Genomic DNA, 22,073 nt, shown 5'->3' with positions numbered 1-22,073 from the left:
GATCTCTTCAAATGTTTGATTTTGTCCGATCACCAATCCAAAAGCCAAACACGTTCAATTTATTATAATGTAAGCAGCAAATTTTCACTTTTGACAACCTGGGACAATCAAAGGGCTTTTTTGCTTAGAAAGTAAGTTAAAGGATCAATCATTTATCAGAGTAATTGATAAAAAACATTCTTTTGATCAACGATACAAGAAATTGTTGCCATTCTATCGTAGACCAATGCCAATTTATCACTGATGCCATGCAGTATTAAAACGTATAAAGGTCCTTGTCATTCCCTTCCATCACTCAGTGGGAGTAAGAACAATAATATCAACACTTCATGGAGAAGCAGTTCTTACTCTGAGGCATCATGATCACTGCTAAGATGGCTGCTTATAGTAAATACTGGATACTAGTGTTTCAGTCACAAAAGAGCACGGTAATCAGCACGTTGAGCCGGTTTTTAAGGCAACAGAAAACGGTAACGACTAACAGAGGTCATAAGAGGTCAGATCCTCTGCTCAAATCACAGGCATCCTCCGAAAAAATGAAATAGTAAAAAATTGTGTCAGGGAATCAACTGGAATAACTGGTCATAAGTTGAAACTGTTGGTAACAAACAGAAACATAGCATAATATATATTTAGTAATTGGCAGGCCTGTCTAGGAAGTGTTAACTGGGTAATTTTTACTGTAGCACATTTGGTTGACCCAATGAGAGTTCAAAATAAGTTCAGATGTTAAGGGAAATTTTGCAAGTTTTCCTATTTTTTAAAAAACAAAACAAAAACAAAACTCCAGATATGCTGTGAATATACCTTTGGCTTTTAAGTAGTAGTATTTGAGCATTAGAGGATGGAGCAATAATTTCATTAAATATCTTTAAACAATTTACATTTGGATTTTGAATCATTTTAACCTTTTACAATTTTATGCACATCAAAAATATTTTCAAACCCGACTGTGTACGTGTCTGTGTCAGAGGTAAAAACCCACGGAATAACTTGTTTTAAATTAGGTTTTCAGCATGTTGTATTTGAAAGGATTCATACATGCACTTTTAGGATTCCAGGCAGGTCATGTCTACGTGATCTGGAGGAGAAAACACAATGCCTGTTTATGTTTCCCAATCAATTGCAAGATAGTATTTCTACTGAGGAATGTAGAATGATGACTTCAATACACAGAATAAAGCTGTGCTTGGCAAAAGCACACTGGTGTCAATGAACCATGTTGGTTTAAGTGTAAGATATGTAAATGTAAAATGTAACTTGTGTTCTTAAATAAAAACATTTTCCTTGACTTGAGTATTTAGTTTGTGAAAAGCCGTTGAAAGTAATGTGCTGTGCTGTAAATGTTTAATCTTTATTGTATAATACAAGTGTTATCAATGTCGGCAGGTTTTATTGTTTGACTTCCTTGATTTGCATACGTCCTTGAGCTTGTTACCCTGCTTCCCAGTTTAATTTGACACGCACCCTCTGAAGTTTGTCGTGAGAGCAGAAAATAAGCTTGGTGATCAAAGGTAGTGTTTGTGTGTGAAAGTGCGTGTAGAGCACATACTGATTGCGTAGGGCTTTACCTTTGACTATGCTTAGCTCGTGGACCATTGTGAAGTTGTCATGCATGATTCACGCCGAGCATACTCTGCCGTAGCTCAACAATTGTGCTTTTTGTTGTGTAACAAAATGAATGCAGTGGGTGTGATTTCTTTGGCGACAGGAGTTTCACAGTATTAAAAGATTTAGGTTACTGTACAAACAGGCTTGTGCTCATAAAATGCCAGCAGATTGGGAAAGAGGTTTAAGCCTGTGACACTTTTGTTTCAGTACAAGATTCCTTTTATTTGCTGCTTTTTAAGCTCTCTGGTAAAGCCTTCAAGTCAAGACCTCATTTGAACATGTGGTAAGTTATGTAATCGCTCCTTAGACTATATATCCATCTGGCATCAATCTGTTATAGGCTGTGGCTACAGCTCACCACACAATGTTCTCTTTTCAGAAAGCAGGAGGCCATATAGCTATAGGAATAGTTTATTGAAAAGCACAGAAGTTTTTAAAAAAAGAACCTGGGCAGCAAATCATAAAGGGAAAGTTATAAAATATGAGTGGCAATGATTGAAACAACCATTAGCATACAGAAATATGATATATACAATATATATATATACACGTACAGTAACATTTTTATCAATCTCAAAAGCATGTAATGTTTATATTTACAAACAATATTGGTTATAGAATCTGTGAGGGTATCAGAGTACAAAAGAAGTAAAATATCAAAAATATTACAACATTCGAGAGAAGTAAGCAAAAACTATACAATAGTTCTGCTGAGCTACTAATGCTTTAAAGCTGAGCGACTACAAAGTTATTGCATAGTATCACTATGTTAACGCAGTACCATATTACAAAGGAGATAAGTGGTTGTCTTCGCTCTTGAAAGTCTTTTTAATGCGAGGGACAAGGAAGATGCTGCCGTCGGTCGACTGCTGGAGGGAGTAGTCGGATGGAGAGTAGGTGTTCCCCTTCTCGTCTCTCAGCATGCTGAAGACCTCCAGGTACAAGCTGTTGAGCTGCTGCTTCATTTCCTTCAGGTCTGTGATGTTCTGGCTCTTCTCGCTCAGCAGGCGCTCTCTTTCTTCCTTCAGTGAGTCCAGCTCGCCCTCCAGACCCACTATGTTCTCCATCTTGCGTTTGCGGCAGTTCTGGGCAGCTACTTTGTTCTTGCCGCGGCGGCGTATGTCCCGGACCAGGGCCAGCTGGGCCTCGTTCAGTTGGTGCTTTGACATCATCTCATTGAAGTCATCAACAGGCAGATTTATAATCATGTCAACAGTGAAAGGGATTTTGAGGGCCTTAGCCCTCTGCTCGTCTCTGGGGAGACGCAAGTCGGAGCGTCTCTTCTGCTTGTCTTTGGTGAAGGGAGCATTGTTGTGGCCACTCTCCTCTGATGGGTCCGTCCTGTGATGTTTGGGTTTCTTCCCCTGTTGCCGTTGTTGCTGCCCTATTGGTGCCGAATCAGAAACTGGATCATCAGGTTGGAAATTTAGCGAGAACATCTCTGAGTATTCAGACTCCGCACTTCCAGGGTTGTGGTCCATCTCGTCCATGTCTGAATCACTGTAACCAAAGGACCCATCTCCATACGCAGATTTTGCAGGTGAACTAGCATTCGGACTTGTGTTTGAAGAGATTCCTGAATCTGAGTCTGGCATTTCAGCCGTCAGATTGTGTTTGCCACTGTCAAATGCTCCACCGGGTGAGAGGCTGTAAAGGTCCATGGGTATGAAGGGAGGCTTGCTGGGGATGTCAGACACGGTGGTGCTTTCATTTCCTTCAAGGCCATGCTGACCACTGCTATCTTCCAGAATGGCAGTGGGGTAAAATATGTCACAGAAACCTTCTGCACCAAAGTTAGTATTTAGCTGAGGAGCTTTCGCCTCCATTTGGCTGAGATTGTCCGGTGGAGCCATACTAGGAACAGAGGCATCGAATGTACTGATAAATTCTGCAGGACAAACATTTAAAGTGTTTGTTTCCCCATCTGTGAGATTGGTCATGGGGTAAAAAGTGAAGTTTGGGCTCTGTACTTCAGGGCTGTTTGCAAGAGGATAAGTTGTAGTCTCCAGTGTGTCCTCCATTTGCATGTTCAGGCATTGCTAGAAGAAAAAAAGGATATAGATAAATAAAATAATATAGATATAGATATATATATATAGATAAAATAAATACAGTCAACATATCACAGTATAAGTTCCAAACAATTTTACAGATGAGATGTTAATATGTATGTGTACTGTATGCGTTGTTGTGGATGCATGCACAGTATGCACTTTTATTGTTTATGATATGACTCACAATGTGGCGACTTGAAATAGGCTTCTAGACGGACACACTTTAAAAGTTACATTCATCTCATGCAGAGGCTAAATATTATAATCCAGGATTCATATGTTGATATCAGTTCATCTTATTTCCATTTCAAACCAGATTAATCCGTTACCTTAAACAATAAAGCTTCGGTAAGTGATGTCATTTATCCGTGCAGATGTTCCAGCTGCAGCTGGTTTCCAGGACAACTAGATATCTAGTTATTGAAATAGCTCAGAAATCACTAATACCAATCTCCCAGCTTGTTGTTTGCGGAGACGTTAACCAGCTACCTTATCTCTACAAAGCAGCTTCTATGAACTGAAACAAAATGGCACACAACCGCTGTTTCAACAACGTGTGTCTTATCAGCAGCTTGCCAGAACAACTACTGTAGTGCTACTTGATGGTTAAGGTGCATAGTATTGATCGTTTGAGGGCAAGGCAAAAGAAATGACACACAGCTCCATCCATCAACTAATGCAAATATGAGCTGCCTTAAATCAAAATTGATAAGGCAGCTACTGAAAGACTACTGTGCACTGATCTTTACCTTTCTGCCTTCAAGCAATGGTGTAACACTGCCACACCCTCTCTGAACATGTTTTCTGTGTTCCTGCTAGAGGAAGCTAGCGGCTAGCAATCATATACACTTATCATACCTTGAGCACCCACCTCCCCAATGCTCTAAAAAGTCTCAACAATGAAACCTAGTCACAGTGGAATAAGGTGTGTGCGCCCATCTCCACATATATGAGATCCCATTCTTGTAGGCCAAACAAAAAAGTGTTTGTCCTCTAATGCCGGGCTCCTGCCATTGATGCATTCTTTGGATATTTGTTCCACTACACACACCACCACGCCATTGAGGCAGTAGAATCCATGTATTATACCTGCAGCTCAGGGAGGGACAAAAGCTCCATCCAGGCCTGTTCCAAATCTGGGGACATCCTCTGTGAGGGTGGCAGTGGACCTGGGGAGAGGGTGGCCGGCGGCAGAGCTGGCTGTTCGGGCGACATCATGATGTTGCTGCTGCTGGGTAATGAAACAGCAGTTGTGTCCAGGCAAACTGTGGTGTTCTGTGAGACAAATATATGATGGTAGGACAGTTTTCAGTTACAACTCAAATGTGGTTTAAAAGCAATGCATGTGTGGTAATAATTTAGTCAATATTCTTACCTCAGTTTCCTCTACAGGAAATGTCTCTGCCAATAGCTGCAAACATTCATCAAATGACAGGGCATCACCGTTCTCCTCTGTGAAGCTGACATTCTGCAACAGAGGTTACGGTACATAATGTTAAATTTACCTCCTAGCATCATTTGTCTTGCACCATCTTTTAAAAACAGCACATGAAGTCATATTTATAGAGCTTAGGTCTCTGTAGAGCAGTTTCTGGAGCAGAATAAACCGATGCAAAACTACAGAGCCACCTGTGTTTCTGTAATTACACTGGATAAGGTGGTTCCCTAGTTACAACACAGCCGTAGCCTATCAAATGTGGTGGGAGTGGTCCACCTCTGACATGAGCAATGAAGACCATGTGCATGTACCTGTGTAACCTCCAAAGGTGTGACAGCAGACTGCAGTGGGGCGCTGGATGGCGGGCGGGGTATGTACTCTCCCGTCTCCTCATCGAGCTGTAGCTGTGCAAGCAGGGCCTTCTCCTGCTCCTGGAGCAGATGCAGCTTTTTCTCCTCCTCCTGCTCCCGCTGCCTCTGCAGCTCATGCTCTTTCTGACGGTGGTTGTAGTCGAACACCTCTCGCCTGGCTCCGAGATCAATGTCCTGCTTCCACAGTATGTCAATCAGGTCCATGTCCTGGAAAGAGAACCTCAGGTCAGTTAAGAGAGTTGTGAGCGGTAGCCATGCTGCCCTGCAGTGAGAATGTGAGCAGCATTGGAACAAGGAAGAGCGTCCCTGCTGTGAAGCGTGGCTGCTGCACCTGCCACACCCTGTCCCTCAGTATCTGTTCACTGACAACAGCACTGGCACTAATGTCAAGGGGGAGAAGCTGCATGAATAATAGATGTACTTCTCTGTTTCCCATGTTGCCACCACACACCCGCAGAAGACACGTATTCCCACTTGATACCCTTTGCAAGGGAAGTGGTCATTACCCGTCCGATTACACTGAGGTGTGAATTTGTTTGCTACATTCCAGCTCACACATAGGGCAGACTTCAGGTCATAATTTGCATAAAAGACTTCCTGAACATTCATATCATATTCTCTAGCAGTTATAACATCAGGAAGTTAATCAACATTTGGTTTAAAAAATATGAAGAAGAAGAATTTATTATTAAAAATTCTTATGACAAAACAGTAATATTTATAAAAAAGGTGGTATAATAAGACCAAATAAAATTAAGAATGTAAAACTGTAGATCCTTTGCTGGTTTGAATTACAAACTTTGTTCGCTTATTTTTTTTATTCTTTGCTTTTTCATCAAGTAAATAACCACAACCTTAACTTGACAACTACCATGAGCACAACACTACACAATTAACTGAGTCTGTGATTTCCTATTTACATATTAAGCTAAGCGTTGCCTATGATACAGAACGTTGGACACAGCCTACTGACAACTATGAGGATATTTTAATACCATTTCCTGTAGATTTCCCCTCTCAGGCTGAATGTTATTTTCCTTTTCAAACAAGAATGTGTTAAGATAAACTGTGGTGCTCTCTTCCTTGAGTCTTTTACTTATTTACAGAAGGAAACCATTTCACAAGGCCCTAGGATGTTGCATAAACCCAAGACACTGGTTCACAAGAAAATGTTAAGGCATGTGACTTGTTTGTTCCTCAGATTTGGGTATCAACACAACTTATGAGCTTGGCTTTATAATGCTTATAAGGCCAGATCATACATAGTCTGTAAAGAAGCCAAAAGGGAACTGAAGGGAAATAAAGAACAAAGCAGAACAATAAACAACAAAGAGGATGTGAAACAGAGGAGGCGAAAACACAATATAATTATGTTTTTCTTTTGATTTTTCTATTCAAGGTAAACAAAGTGCGGGGTAAACCTTCCCCAACTAATAATAATAATAGCAAACAAGTACCAATATATATTTTAAGACATTGTTGACACAGTTTTTTTCTGACTTCAGCTGTGGCACTGCAAAATAAGAACCCACTAACCCTATTTGCCTCTGTGTTGCATCAGAAGCATGACCACTGAAGGATTACACGTTACTAAGGCTGCCTACTATAAATCATACTGACGACTGAGAGGTGAGCACACAGCCAGACATTATGGCTTCTGCAGGAATGAGGAAATGCCCTAGAATGCCTATGTTGGACATCTGAACAGATTTCTTGAGGTCAACCGTGTTTTCAAAACTGAAAAACCACACACTTATCTATTAGTCACACCTCATGAGCTCATTAGACAAGTCGTATGAGTCCCTTAAAAAACAATCCCATGTCTAAAAAAGGTCTACACCTATAAATGGGAGGTTCAATTAGCCCCTTCCATTGTCTCTGATTAATTATACTGTTATATAATCAACTCACAGAACCAAGTAATTTAACTTCACAAAGAAACTGTATTAATGCCAGATAAACTGGTGTAAATGTGGGCGTGTAAGTAAGATCAGGTTATCAGTATTGTATCGGTATCATGGCTGTCATCAGACCTGGCCCTGGCACCAAAACAAGGAAACTAGCTCAGATAATTACTCAGATTTCCCAGACAGTACTCACCTCTACACAACAAACATGTCTTTAGTTCATGATAGAGACAAAAGATGCACAACAGACATACGACTTCAAATCACCAGAAAACACATAAAGACATATTTAGAAAGCAGGATGAGCAGTGACACAAAGTGTGTGTCCTTCAAGAATGGGTTGTTCATTTACCTTTCTCCAACTGAATAAAGGGGCCTCAAACGGGGAGGTGGGGGGGTGGTTGGCTGACCGACCACAGTGGTTTATTACGCCGTCTTTCATCACAATTCATCCACCCATGACCAAGAATGATGACACACAACCGCACATGTTCCTCAATTCTTTAATCTACCGCCTACCTCCACCGACCCTTCGCTTATGACAGATCCAACTAAACACTGACGATGTAAGGTCATATAGCACGAGAAATAATCCAAGTTCAACCAAGTTCAACATTTCATTCAATGTGTATGAACATATCCGGGGAAACAAGTGTAGACTCAAGGTTATGTTGTTCTTTTCAAAATATACCGAGAAACAAACCGGCAGAGACAGAGGAAACAGTGCTGCCTTTAAAGAAATAATTCCCCATGCATTACAAGTTAGTCTGTATCAGATATGGATCACATGCTTGGAGGAAGGGGGAAGGAGGAGGGGTCGGAAAGGGGGGGCAGTTACGAGAAAAACCTCAAGAGGTTTTTCTGTTTACCAAACTTGTCAGGGGGAAAGAAATACTGTAATTTTTACACAACACAATCAACACAAACACTAAGATACCAGCCTGGATTTGAATAAGATTGGTTTTATTTCCTGCCGAGGAAAAACGTCACAAGTGGATGACTTGCAGAACTGAAAGCGGTACAGAGGGCGACCTTATAATCTCTGTCTAAAGAAAGCCTAACAATTTGTTTTAATGATCCTTTCTACGTTGAAAGTCTTATTTCCTACTGTATATTTCTATTATAATGTCTAATCTGCGCGATAACTAGGTTGTCACTGTGTATTAATGATGTAATTTGTTATAACAAACATTAGAAAGTTTACCTGAGGTATAAGTCTGTCTCCCTGTCAGATCGTATTCAGGAAAGTTAGCAGTCAGTGTAAGCCGCTTCATCCCCTCTAACGATCTCTTTTAAGAAACGGTGTATTTACCTGTTGACCGGGATGCATCACCTCCATTTCCATCATCATGGAGATTTGTGTCGCCGTGAAGAAACGCCTTATGGTTGATAAACGTGTGTGTTATTCCTCAAATGTCAGATTAAAATGGCGAACTGGCCCTGAGTCGATAGAGTCCGTCGCAGCAGCTGAGCTGAGGGAAATATTGCTTCCTCTAAATCTAATGATCATTACGGAAATGATGGCCCTGCCCACCGAGCTGCGGCGCCGGGATCGTCCCCCTCACTCCGGCCTATGAGGCTGGAGATGAGGACGGCGTGTACGTGCGTGTGGAGCCCGCTAGGCTGAGCAGACAGACCGGCTAAGAAAAATCTATTTTATTAAATAAAAACATTGCACAACATATTTCTATCATTTGAAAGTTACAATAACCCATAAAGCTGAGCGTACATGTGATTATGAATACATTAAATTGACAAATAAAAAAAAGTAGTTCTGGTTGTTGCTCTGTTTGAAAACCATTAAAGCCACTAAAATATTCGGCCTGCATCTTATATGAGCTCCAATTTTACGTTCTATCTGCTAAACCAGCTCATATGTTGCTAATGTTAAAACTCAAGCCTATGTTTCCATTTTTAATTTAACTCTTGTCATTTGGAGAGTTTGGTTTGGTGTATAGCGCCCCCTGCTGGCAACCGCGGCCGGTGTGGCGCCGGAGGCCCAGGGGCCCTAATGTCCTATGAAAACCCACAGGCCACTCACTGCAACAGGGAGACACATGGACTTTGGTGAAGGGTGGAAGAACTATTCAGAGCACCACTTTTGGATATTGTGAAATCTCAATCTGTGCAGTAACTAATAGGCTAAGTGTAGCTGTAAAAATACATGTTGCAGAGTAAAAAGTACAATATTCCCAGAAAGAAGGCCTAGTGGTAGGAACTTGCATGACTTGTCTGATGATGTAGTACTTGTCTGAAAAGAGCATAAATTGGAAATACTTAAGTGAAATAGGTTACTCCAAGTGAACTACCTCAAAACCTTAGAACAGAAAATGTAATTACTTTCAAACACTGGCTTTGGTACATTTTTATTTGAATTCGTAAAGAACTAATGTTTATGAAAGAACAGTCTGTGATGACTATTCGTATCTACTTTTTGTTGTTTCCTCCTGTATTGCATTCAAGTAAAATTCTGAGGCACTTGTACTTGTGTATTTCCACTTTGTGCTACTTTCTACTACATTTCATTAAGAAATATTTTATTTTTACTCAATAGCCTACATTTATTTGACAGTTAACATATTATAACCGTTTAGTTACTTTGCAGATTAAGATTTTACAGGCAAAACATAGGATCAGTTTATCAAATGATTCAGTGCTATATTTAACTGAGGACATTTACTCAAGTACTGTACTTAAGTACAATTTTGAGGTGCTTACTCTGCTCAGATATTTCAATTTTCTGCTCTTTTATACTTTTACTCACTTACCACATTTTCGAGGGAACTATGGTATTCTTTACTAGTATTTATTAGTATTTTTATCTGTAAAGTACTACATACAACACTTGTGATCAGGTTACAAAATACACTGCATTGCTGTAGCTTAAACTACCCAACAGTACAGAAAGTATTGAAATGAGATTCACCTTTACCAGGAACAATATTATAATGCTGCTTATACATTAATGCATCAGTTATTCCAATAAAGTTTTATATAATAATAGATGGGGCTCTTAATGTGAGCATTAATAGGTACTCTTACTTTTACAGTACATTTTGTTGATACAAATTTTGCACTTTTACTTGAGTAAGGTTGTGAAAGCAGGACTTTTACTTCTAACTGAGTAATAATAAACTGTGGTATTCTTACCATTATTTCAGTATAGGGTTTGAATACTTTACCACTGGTGCTACAGATTTAACATCAGTATGTCACTGAACTTACAACATTAAAGCTACTACATTACTTTCCATACTACAATAAATCTGTTTAAACATTAATACATCAGAAATAATAATCCGGTTGTATAATATAGGCTAACACTATGATTACATATACTTTTACTTTTTATACTTTCAATACATATTGCTGATTACACTCCTACATTTTTACCAGAGTTAGCTTTGAGTGTAAGACCTTTACTTGCAATAGAGTATTTTGCATTGTGGTATTGTTGCTTTTAGGCTACTTGAGGAAAAGGTCTGAATGTTTCTTTCAACACTGGTGGATAGAACAGACATGCTGGTATAATGTGCCTTTAACTGCCACTTGTAAACTTTAAATCACCTCGCTATTAGTCAATCCAAGATTACTGTTATTTAAGTAAGTTGGGAAGGCTTCTAAAATCTTCAAAGTTAACAAAATTTGAACAATTCTGACACCTCTGCGTAAGTAAGTAGTCGGATCAAGACGTAATTAAGTGGCGTTTGAAATGTGTGAAGGTAATAAGGCAGACCTGGTCCTGGCTCTAGCACGTATCTGTAAAGAAGCTCACACTGAAGTGCAGCTCACTGTGCCACTGCGTGAAATTACACTAAAAAGCCTATTTTTTTTCCCCCCTTCATGCGCGCTCATGAACACGCGTTCACGTTTGGCAGCTCCACGTCGACATTCTTCCAGCTGCATATAGTGAACTGCACAGGACTCGGGGAAGAAAAGGTGAAAGCGGCGGTAGTCACCTTACGATAAGAGCGCTGCAAGTCCGCAGACGGACATCAACCACAGTGAAAACGGGCGTTTGCACAGTGGACCTGGCCATGGCCTGCGATGTCAATAGATCGCTTTCTGCTTTTGCATTTTATGATCCAGACTATTTGCCCCTCGTGTTGGATAGCAGCTGGTCCCCTTGCGCCTACCTACACCAGGTACAGTATGACTTCCAGAACTTACTTCTCCTTTCTCATATCACATAAATTATTGTAAGGATAATGACTGAGAGGTGGTATTACTTGTTTTATGTGATTATGCTGCACTTGGGAAGTTGCTGTCAGTTGAATGCTGTAGAAATGCAAGTGCCCTAAACTACCTTCAAACTGACAGAACTGAATACTCCTGGAGCTCAGCTGGCCTTCTGCACTTTCTTCATTGCTATCATATCCATCTGCATTGTTTAATGAATAGCTCATTCTCCAGGGCCTGTTCAGTTCACAAAGTTGTTCAAGCTCAACAGGTAGAATCAATGACACACTGGCACAAGAGTGAAATAATCCTGCTAAAGTAGGATCACCAAAACTGGAAACTTCAATCATGTCAGTCAATGCAGAGACTGGTTGATAAGTGAACTTTGCAACCCAACCAGATGGTCATGCTTACAGAGGTAAGTGAATGTATTTAAGGATCTTTTTCGGTGGGATGTATTTCAGGATCAATTATTGCACATGCTCAAATGATATCCAGCCACATAATCATTTCTGTAGAGAGCTGACAATGTGTAAAAAGACTCCATATGGCCTGCTTAACACACTGCAAGCCTGTCTGTAGGCCCAGTCTTATAGCATTCTTGGCTACTTAGCATTCCTCATTCTATAGGAGATAATTTGTTCTTGTATAATTGTACAGTACATTTTGTATTAAAGTCAAGAGCATGAATAAAGGGATAATCCAACATGGCTGTCCTGTTTTCCCTTGCTCTTTGTGCCTTACTACAGGTTAAAGGAGCACCCAGTCGTGAGGAGGATAAGGCTCTGCACAAGGACAAACCTATGAGGTGGCACTGTGGCTTTCCAAATAAAGTTCTGTGATACACTTAGACTCTAATTGCCTGCAGTCAGTGCATTACAGAACTTTGTTTTGGGAGTTAATACTTAAACCTGTGGGAAATAAATCCTCAAACATCTGGACATTTAAGTTTATAGCATGATGTGATATTTCTGTTGACAAATGACTGTTTTCACAAATAAAGTTTCTCTCTGTCTTAAGCATTTTTCACAGTCTTGTCTTTTTTTGATAATTTAACCATGACTAGTTTGTATTCTATAGTAGCAACACTGTTGCTTGACATTTATGCACTGTAACTTTGTGTTAAAACATGACTTTAGGAACATTGCTGTGTGCCATATGGAAACAGTAGTCACACTGGTTAGTTGACTGGGTGGAGGTGAGGAAGAAAGGTAAACAGAGAAGTCACATTGTTTCAGTTTACTCTCAGTTTTTACAACAACATCACAAAACTTACACATGTGGCATTTAACACTTTGATGATGGTGGTTTATTATGTGAAAACATTCATAGTCAGACATATCAAGATTTTCAAAAATGTGGCAATGGAATTAAAAAAATATTAGTTTCAAACTATAGATCTATCGTCACCTTCGGTTCAAGTTGCCAGTTTTACTTATATATACAATACACAGGGTAGACAATTAGTAAAACTAAAAACAAAATTTTGAATGACAATCCAAGCATCATTTGTAAACTTAATGCAGTCCACTTTAATATACACTTATTACCCATCATTAATCTGTTTTGTGCTCATGACTTCCTGTCCCTTTGAACATTTCAAGTGGTTATACCAGAAAAGCTGAATTCCTTGTTACTGTTTCACAACTATGCAAACTGACTGTAAATTCCTGACTCAATGAAGACTATGTAAGCAGCCCTATATTACAAGGCATGCTGGGAAATACGTAAATGGTGCATTCAAGTGCTCCACGTTTGCTCCTTTTTCAGAATGAAATGAACATGTGCAACTATGTTTAATTCCCTGGTTTAAAAGTTAAATCAAGAAAAGTGAAAACATAGGCCTACAATAACAACACTTTTATAATTAACCATATCATGATTACAGGCAGAAGTGCAATTCCCTCACATTTGTTCTGACCTAAAACCAAACACACCAAACCCACACCTTAAACATAATTATGTCAGGGATGTCACTACGGATTTTTTTTTTTTTTTTTTTTTTTTTTTTTTTTAATATTATTGATTAATGTGCTGATACTTTTCTCAAGTCACGAGGTGCCGTATTGCCAGGGTTAATTTTGTCTGAACTATAGTCTTAAACCCAAACATATACTGTTTACAATCATGTAAGAAAAATACAGTTATCAAATGCTCACATTTGAGAAGCTACAACGGGGTTGACATTTAATTTTATGTTGATCACCTAATCGTATCATTTGAGTGCCCAATAGCCTTTTAACATACTGCAAATTAACCGTCTGTTATATTTACCAAACTGATAATTATCTTACAATGTATCTCTAACTCACAAACGTGGCAAAGAGGGGGGGTCCAGTCGCCAGGCATTTACCACTTTTTGGGTCATTCATGTGGACAGAGTGTGATATTTCCGACGGGCTGTGAACGCAGTGCACTTTCGCTGCGCTGACCTCTGACAGGCGCTCATGGATCCGCTCCCTCCTTTCACAAACACGGAAGCAGCATGGCGTCCAACAGCAGCGGCGGCAGCTCCGACAGGCAGCGGATCGCACAGCAAAGACTGAGGATAATTGCCGGGCATTTACAGAGACCGGTGGACGGTGACTCGGCCATCCTAGCCGCGGAGTGCAAAGCCCAGGGGAGTCAGCCAGATGCTTCCAGTGAGGAGAAGACGGTGCCGAGGAGGAGGTACAAGGCTGTGATGGAGCGGCGGACAAGAGTCCATCCTCTGTGGCTTTAGCTTGTTATTAAGTCAAACAGCAGTGGACTTCCCACTAAACAAGAACAGTCGGGTGACATACAATGACAGACTAGCTTCCCTCTCTCCTGTAAACATAGATAACGTAGGGAAACATAGCTGAAGCAGTTTTTAGTTAGCCTGCTAGCTAACGTTACAGAGTAGCCATTCATTTGCTACGGAGTGGGTGCGGCTAGGTTTACACAGTTTAATGTTGGTGTGGTCGACTTTCTCAAAGTTAGTCGGCTGTAGCTTTTTCTGCGGCTTAAAAAAGATCATCTTATTTGACATTTGGTATTTTTCAGTGTCAGTGGAGGATATAGAAGCTTAGCACAAGTCTTATCGTTATGGCTAATCTTCTTACCCTTCTGATTCTTCAGATAAAGTCGTTGAATCTAATAGCCTGCTACTGTAGTCGTTACTATAACTGTTCCTGTTACGTACGGTCGTTACGGCAACTGTGACTATTACACGCAGCCGTTACGTACAGTTTAATTCATCAGCTTTATCACTCAGTATCTGTAGCCTACATGAGCTATGTGGGTTATTTCAACTGGTGGGCGTCCTCCCTATTTCAATAGACATATGTTAGTACGGCAGTCATTTAGATCTGGTCCTTGGAAGTTTTTTAGTTTTCTTAACTGCATTTCGAAATATGATACACATTAAAAAAAACCATGTAAACATGTCATTGTAACAACAGTTGGAGGAGACAGTGAAACTTCTGTTCTCTGTTGATCTGATTGGCCAGGACAAGTGGTGGTCTGACTTTCAACCTATTGGCAGCTCAGTTCCTTTTGAGGAAACACCACCACACTGTGCTGACATCTAGTGTCAGCCATACATAATAACTGTAGCTCAAAGTAAATTAGCTCAAGAGTCTGGGAATTTGGCCTTGTGAAATTCATCACGTCCTGTTCTGGTCTTTATGACACAGTGATGATATGAAAAAATATTATGTCTTGTGGCCCTGACTTTTATACCAGATGTAATGATGAACTCGAGTCATTTAGTGTTATCAGTGGAAGTTTGATATTTCAGGAAAACGACAATAGAATTGCTAATAGTTAAACAATCAGTGAGTTTGTCCAAAAACATCATAGTGTAGTGACAGAACAACAATGGTCATCTGTATAGAGCATAATTATAAAGCAATTTATTTTTTTTTTTCCAACAGGGGCAATTCAACAGTGCAGTAAAGTTCAGGAACACACAAAGTGTTGGGCGCCCTTGTTTTTTTTTTTTTTTAACACAATCACATGCCATGATGAAATAACAAAATAACAGGTTGTTTGGAGAAGTACCAAGAGACTTGCTTGCTTTAGCCCTTGTAGATTTTTTCTGACATTCTTAGTGCCTTTCTCGCATGGTTCATGGTTTCAGGCAAAAACCCTGATTTTCTGGTTTAATGTGGCCTGAGCTCCGGTTTTAAAATTATGGCTCAGCCACTGCAGTCACCACTGATGCTTTGACAAAGTTATATCCACTTTTGCTTTCATTTAGATGACCTATATAAACTTACCAGTTTATTAGGTACACCTTGCTATACCTTAGTCCTGCAATAAATCCTACCTTCATGAAGGTTAAAATGTTACATTTTTGTGTCACAACTGTTTCAGAGAGGTGTCAATTCAGCATGGTCATTTTGGAGGCTAAGGTTTGAGCTGTTGTTGAATTGTATTCCATTTTACTGAAAGGTATTTCTACTATTTGTCGAGTGTGGTGGTACATAGTTACATTTAATTAAACATATATGCAATTCAACATATATCATGACCTCATCTCAGCTCATAGTCAAAGACTGATTGACATTATTGACAACTTTTATCAAGTGTTTCTCTCCAAACAAGCATCATCTGTAGCAACATCATTCTACATCTTAGTGTTAAATACACACCATTACACAATTTGAGCATTACAATCACAAAATAAGCTATTCACACATTCACATTTATTATTGTTCATTTTCTGAGAGTCATTTTTATTCTCTTTCCTTTTTGTTATATCTAGTATTTGTCCAGTTAAATCGTGTCATGGCAGTTTTATTTATATAGCTCGAAATTACTAGTCACAAAATTTTCTTCAAAGGTTTTCACTATCTGTACAGTGCACTACACCCTCTGTCCTTGGACCCGCAATTCTGATATGGAAAGAGCAAGGGAGGAGAAAGAGGAGAGATCCCACTTCCAGGATGGACAAACATGCAGAGTCCGAGTCAAGATGCATGCAGGCTGGAAAAGAGCTCAGTTTAACCAAACAAATTCATCAAGCGCCACAGTTGTGCCTTTAAACAGAATCTTGCTAATGTCCTGAAATTGTCAGTTGGTAACAGTTGTCTGTACTCACTGACCTTGCCACACACTTTCTCCCTTTTATTGATTGATTATTAGTCAGTATGTTCTGCACCCATGACAGCATATCATTGGTGGACAGGATTCATTAAAATATGACTCAGTGTGTCACTCTCATTTCTGTTCTCACTCTTAATTTATAGGAAACTCCATTTTGGCAGGTATTAATCTTAATTATGGCTTTTACTCCACTGTGTTAGAATCCCATCCCAAGTGGCTCATGAGTTACGGTTGCTCTGTGAGTGGTGGTAGAGCTGTCTCTCTGCAGCGAGCCTAAGCACAGCACACAAGCTCCTCACAGTGTCACAGCATAGACAATGTGACATCATCTCTAGTTGTGCAGCTGGTGATTATAGTTGAATAACCCCTCAGCAGTAACAGCATAGTAGCATTTGTTTGAGAAATTCCACATCTTCTTTGGATAGTAAGCTCAGCCATTTTGGGGGAACACCTTTATTAGCTACTGGCTGCATTCCAACGTGCTTGTTGCTTTCGCCAGCAAAGAACTGGTGCTAGTGTGCTATTTAAGTGGATGGCTCTCCTAAATGATTAGCTGAAGCTTCTTTGACAATGGCATACATTGGGACCTGAGTAATCAAAGTAGCCGTAGATAAGAATGCCTGTCAGCTGTCATAAATGTGAAATATTTACATGTGTTAAGGTGGAAACACCACAGGGAGAATATGTAGCTTCCCCTGTTGATGGATATGCTGTTTGAATGTGTTGCTTCTTCTTCTCCATTACCATGTCAACAAGCTGTTTTCCTGCGAGCCTGTCAGCAGAGCGTTGTATAGTGGTGGGCTGGGCACCCAGGGAATATTGTAGGTGTGCCTGTCTGCAGGCTCCTATACTGTAAATTTGCCAACTGATAGCCAGCCCCACCTTAAATGAATCAAAAGTTTATGAATGACTGAATAAAATGAGGAAAGTTCGACATTTTCTCTCAGCAAAATGCTGTACGTCTGGGTGTTCAAATATCAGCAGGAAGTATCAGCTTATCAGGAAGGACTTTTCTTTTTTTTATCTTGTGGAAATTGCTTATGCAAACCCCATAACAGCCCAGAGGGACTGTGGTGCAAATTAAGAATTTACCAGGTCACCTCCCCAAGGAATCAGCTTCACATATGTTTTTGTAACTACCTCTGATCATATTTCATGTCATGTCTTAACTTTAGTATAAGGCATATAACTTGTTAACTTAACCTGTGCCAATATTTATATTTCCACAGGCAGGAGATTATGAAATGGAATGGTTGGGGATACAGCGATTCAAGATTCCTCTTCAATAAGAAAGGTCAAGCAGAATTTACTGGCAAAAGGTACAGTATAATGTCACATCACTGCTCTTGGGTGTGCATTTCATGCTCAACTGTTTACGATTTAGAGAAATCAATCAGTACACAGCCTCTGATTTAGTTTTAGTATAGCCGTGGTGTTAAGCTTCAGCATACATACTTGCTGTATGACTTGAGGCTGGAGTTATGCCTTGAACACTTTCACAGCCCATGCTGTGAACCCAGCTTTTGAGATCAGTTGCTGTCTCCTTCCTACGCTCAAAGCAATGTGGTGCTACTGCCACCTAGTGGTTGGCATTTCAACTGTTCATTGTCATCTGAGAAGGTCACTGGTTTGGATTTTCGGCTTTCCCAAACTCTGTTGCTCATTAACAGAAACCTCTTCCCAATCTGTTCAGAAATGGAACGCATTATGTTTGTAATTACTGATGTGTCTCTGGGGAGTTGTGGGTAAACACAGTTATTCACTGAAGAAAGATTTTGTTTAAATGTCTGAGGGTGTGCAGAAACACGGCAAATACTCTTCAAACTCACTGAATATAACAAAGACCAGCTCTTTCTGCACCTTCATCACCTGTCTCTCATGACAAGAGCAGAAGTAGAGATGGGTCTTGTTATTGTAATCATGACGTATGACTTTGGTAGAGGCACCCTTTCCTGTCAAATTGCAAATACGGAGGCCTGGCACAGGGTGCATGAGGATGTATTTTGAGTAATGAGTGGAGCTGAACAGGATGTTGCACAGCAAATGGCTTCCTCCTGTTGCAGCAGTTGCCACGAACTGCTCCGCTCCCTCTCAACTGAAAAGCTACCTAGGCGGCGTACAGTAACCAAGGCTGTGGCGCAGTTAAATGAATGTCAGAGGCAGTGCTCTCCTCCTCCGCGCTCACTGTGACAGAGGCTTTTTCATTATGGAGTGTGTTTCATGGTCTCTTGGACAAAGGCACACCACAGTCCCCTGATGGGCTGGTCCTAGCTGTGCCAGCAGCTCAATTATGCAAGGGATGGCGAGGGCATTCAAACGGACAGCACTGTCACCACTGCTCTGCTTGCCTAATAACCTCATTGGACTCAAACTTCACAATCTTTTCTTATTAGACACACATTTGGTTTTCAAAGTAAATAAGACCAGACAAGCATTAAAATATTTCTAGTTCAAGATTTTGACTTTCGCTGCTGGATATCACTAATACATGAGATTTAGTTGATTTATTTATTTTTTTCAAATTCATTCACATTATCTGTCTTAATCCAGGTATAGACTAAGTGGTATGATCATCCCTGGTCTGAAAGATTGGTTTGAAAGCACCTTTGGAGCCAGTCTGCAGCATAAAACCCCAGCAACAGTGAGTACATTTCATGTGTCTTCAGTGAATGGTAAAGAAGAACGCTCAGTCATGGTTCAAAACCTCAATGGCTTGTTTTGTTTCAGCCCATTCTGAATAGCAGTGCTGTACATCCTCCCACTCTTAACGAGACCTTCATTGAGGAACTGAAATCCACAGGTATTCCTTTCTCTCATGATGCAGAGGACCGGGTGTTTCGTGCCCATGGTAAGAAAAAAAGAAAAAGAAAAAAATTCACTCACATTATAACCTTTTGTCATTTGCAACCTGCATAACCCTTTATTTTTAATTTAGCAATAATGCATCTATTTGTGATGATCATATTAAAATTTCCATGGACTTAAGTTGTCTCATTCCTGTATTTTCCTTTAGGCCATTGCTTACACGAGATCTTTGCCCTCCGAGAAGGGAGATTTGGTCGTGTTCCAGATATGGTAGTATGGCCAAGTGAGTTCAGAAGCTGTGTGGTTTTTTAAATATTTTTTTTTTTATTGGTCTGTTTTTCTCCTCTTGCGTAGCATCACTGATCCCCCTACTGGCTTAGGTGATTTAAAGGGTTAATCTCTGCAGAGGCAGGGATATTAATATGTATGAGTGGAGGCTTAATAAGAAGCGTCAGGGGGAGGACGGTTGACACCCAATACTCCACAGTCTGGCCCTGCACAGTACACCCATGAATTATGATTCTGAGATTGGTTTTCTGTTGTTATGGCTGGCACTATTTTATCATGCAAATGAGCGTTGACTGATGGTTGAAACTTGATTAGCAGTCTCCCAAATGGGCAGCAAATCACCAAGCAACTGTAGGCATCGTTTCCTCCACACTGGCACCAAATTTTAATTTTTCTGACCTCGCAAATACGCTCTCATTTACTGTGTGTCTAATTGATGTTTTGACCTGTAATTTGCATACCTCAATAGTCCCTCGAAGTCAAGATGTGTATTTTAAGTGGAGGTTTAGTTTGATGAACTGTAATCCGCAGGCCAAAGCTGTGTGTTTAATTGGATGGCAAAATGTACTCGCACACAAGGCATTTCTCACTGCCTCTAAAAGCACTTGAGGCCAGTCAAGCACATCCATGTAGGTGGGTATTGCTACTCTTCCCACTCGCTCACCACTCCAGTGTGAATGGATGTGGGCTCCGTGATTGGCTAAACCAGGTTTGTATTGATCCAGCACATCCCACCCCAGAGAGCGTAGCTTCATGCAGTCTGACTCCGCCTGAGGAAAGCCCCAGGCAAATCACAACCATCAGGCAAATCAAAATGCACCCTGCCTCTCTGCTGGTCACCCTGCTCTAATGGCTCAGACCATATAAAGTTATTTATTGTCTTCTGTATACATGTTGTGTTTTGTGCCATCCTTTATTTCCTTTGCAATGTGTCTACTCTTGTTATTATGAGAACACTTAATTTATGAATGCAATATGGCACAATAAATAGAAGCATTTCTCTTATGATGGCCTCTAATTTTTAAAGTGATATTCTGTGTCATTGCAGACTGCCACAATGATGTAGTGAAAATTGTGGAACTCGCATCCAAACATAATGTCTGTTTGATACCATATGGAGGTGAGTCATGACAGTAAAGGTTCTAATCAGCATAATAGCCTGTCATTTACTGTACATACAGGACACTAGGTGTGTATTTAAAATTGATGTACTTTATACATTAATACATTATTTATTCCCATCCCATGCTGGTGATTTTTATTTTTATTTTTTTGTTAATGAAACCAGACAATCTATGAATGAACCTGGTAAATAATGCACTGCTGCTCCCCCACCCTGTCTCCTATCATTCACTACTATTGACTATATCAGGATGGCACAGTAGCAAAAATGAATCTTATACGGTATTGCATGAATTTGTGAACTAGTTCATAAGATGATATAATTAATGAAAGTCCAGTCATACTTATGCAATTAAGACTTGAAGCCTCTTGTCATTTTAGAAAAATGAAGCTGTGTCCTTAGGTTGAGCTCTTAGCACCGTGCAAACTGCTTTTTCAATACTCAATGCTACAGGCACATTCAGTCTGTACGCAGTAGGTGTTGAGGTTTGGTACCCAGTCCTAGATTCATCAATATCCTGCTGCCAGAGCTTATGCTAGTGCAGGATATAGAGGGTAGCAGTGTGCATGTTGTGTGTATATGGGTGTGTTAATGTTAAAAACTTGAAACCAGGAAATTATCCAGTATATTCACATAGTCCGTTTGAAGGCTTCTCCACTGTAACTCCTCTTGATGTTGTTGCCTTCCTTCTCTCAGGAGGGACTAGTGTCTCCAGTGCTCTCGAGTGCCCCAAAGAGGAAACTCGCTCCATTGTCTCCCTGGATACCTCACAGATGGTATGTAAACACCTGTGTCGGTACATGTCACCGATGACAAGAAAAACTGAAAAAAAATCAAATTCAGTCTGGCAAATATAGTTTAATAAATACTACCACTGTGTTTCTGAGTCTGTGTCTGAGAGACTGTTGTACTGGCTTGCATTAAGTGTTAATGCATTTTTGATCCCTCATGGTTATAAATGGAGGCTGACAAAATATGAAATCATGTGCCATTAATATTATGTAATGTAACATAACACCATGACAAGCTGTAGCCTCAAAATATAGCGCAACATTCAACACGCCCTGACACCATCTCAGCTTTTATTTAATGGTTTTTCCAAGCTGGTAATTGCAGGGCTTCTGAATTAACTTGCATTAAACTGTTTTGGTGTAACTGTCTATCTGGTCATTGAGGTCGGAAAAACAGTCTGAAGAGAGAGACTCATTGGGTGTCAGTATTCTTATT

General features: G+C 40.1%; 2 protein-coding genes and 1 long non-coding RNA gene across 3 annotated transcripts in view; 2 read left to right on the top strand and 1 right to left on the bottom strand.

Moving 5' to 3' along the window:
- Window positions 1–2,006: 2,006 nt before the first annotated feature.
- On the bottom strand, window positions 2,007–8,895 carry nfe2l2a (nfe2 like bZIP transcription factor 2a). The gene is made up of 5 exons (XM_056388907.1): window positions 8,694–8,895; window positions 5,415–5,681; window positions 5,041–5,133; window positions 4,755–4,940; window positions 2,007–3,650 (listed from the first exon to the last, which is right to left on the bottom strand). Exons 1-5 carry the CDS (start codon window positions 8,730–8,732, stop codon window positions 2,397–2,399), a joined length of 1,839 nt encoding a protein of 612 aa, XP_056244882.1. The 5' UTR covers window positions 8,733–8,895; the 3' UTR covers window positions 2,007–2,396.
- Window positions 8,896–10,817: 1,922 nt separating this feature from the next.
- Window positions 10,818–12,582, top strand: LOC130177758 (uncharacterized). The gene is made up of 2 exons (XR_008829054.1): window positions 10,818–11,526; window positions 12,310–12,582. It is a non-coding gene; the product is annotated as an uncharacterized LOC130177758 (long non-coding RNA).
- A 233-nt stretch (window positions 12,583–12,815) lies between these two features.
- Window positions 12,816–22,073, top strand: part of agps (alkylglycerone phosphate synthase) — a 30,671-nt gene continuing 21,413 nt past the window's right edge. Inside the window, exons 1-7 of the mRNA XM_056388849.1 lie at window positions 12,816–14,230; window positions 17,860–17,949; window positions 19,181–19,271; window positions 19,358–19,478; window positions 19,644–19,718; window positions 20,772–20,843; window positions 21,543–21,622. Coding sequence (XP_056244824.1) covers window positions 14,046–14,230; window positions 17,860–17,949; window positions 19,181–19,271; window positions 19,358–19,478; window positions 19,644–19,718; window positions 20,772–20,843; window positions 21,543–21,622 — 714 coding nt within the window. The 5' untranslated portion in view covers window positions 12,816–14,045. The remainder of the gene's footprint in view (window positions 14,231–17,859; window positions 17,950–19,180; window positions 19,272–19,357; window positions 19,479–19,643; window positions 19,719–20,771; window positions 20,844–21,542; window positions 21,623–22,073) is intronic.

This window comes from Seriola aureovittata, chromosome 11 (genome assembly GCF_021018895.1).
Source record: "Seriola aureovittata isolate HTS-2021-v1 ecotype China chromosome 11, ASM2101889v1, whole genome shotgun sequence".
Classification (NCBI taxonomy): Eukaryota; Metazoa; Chordata; class Actinopteri; order Carangiformes; family Carangidae; genus Seriola; species Seriola aureovittata.
Note: the sequence above shows the minus strand (reverse complement) of the source record. Positions and strands in the feature narration are given on the sequence as shown.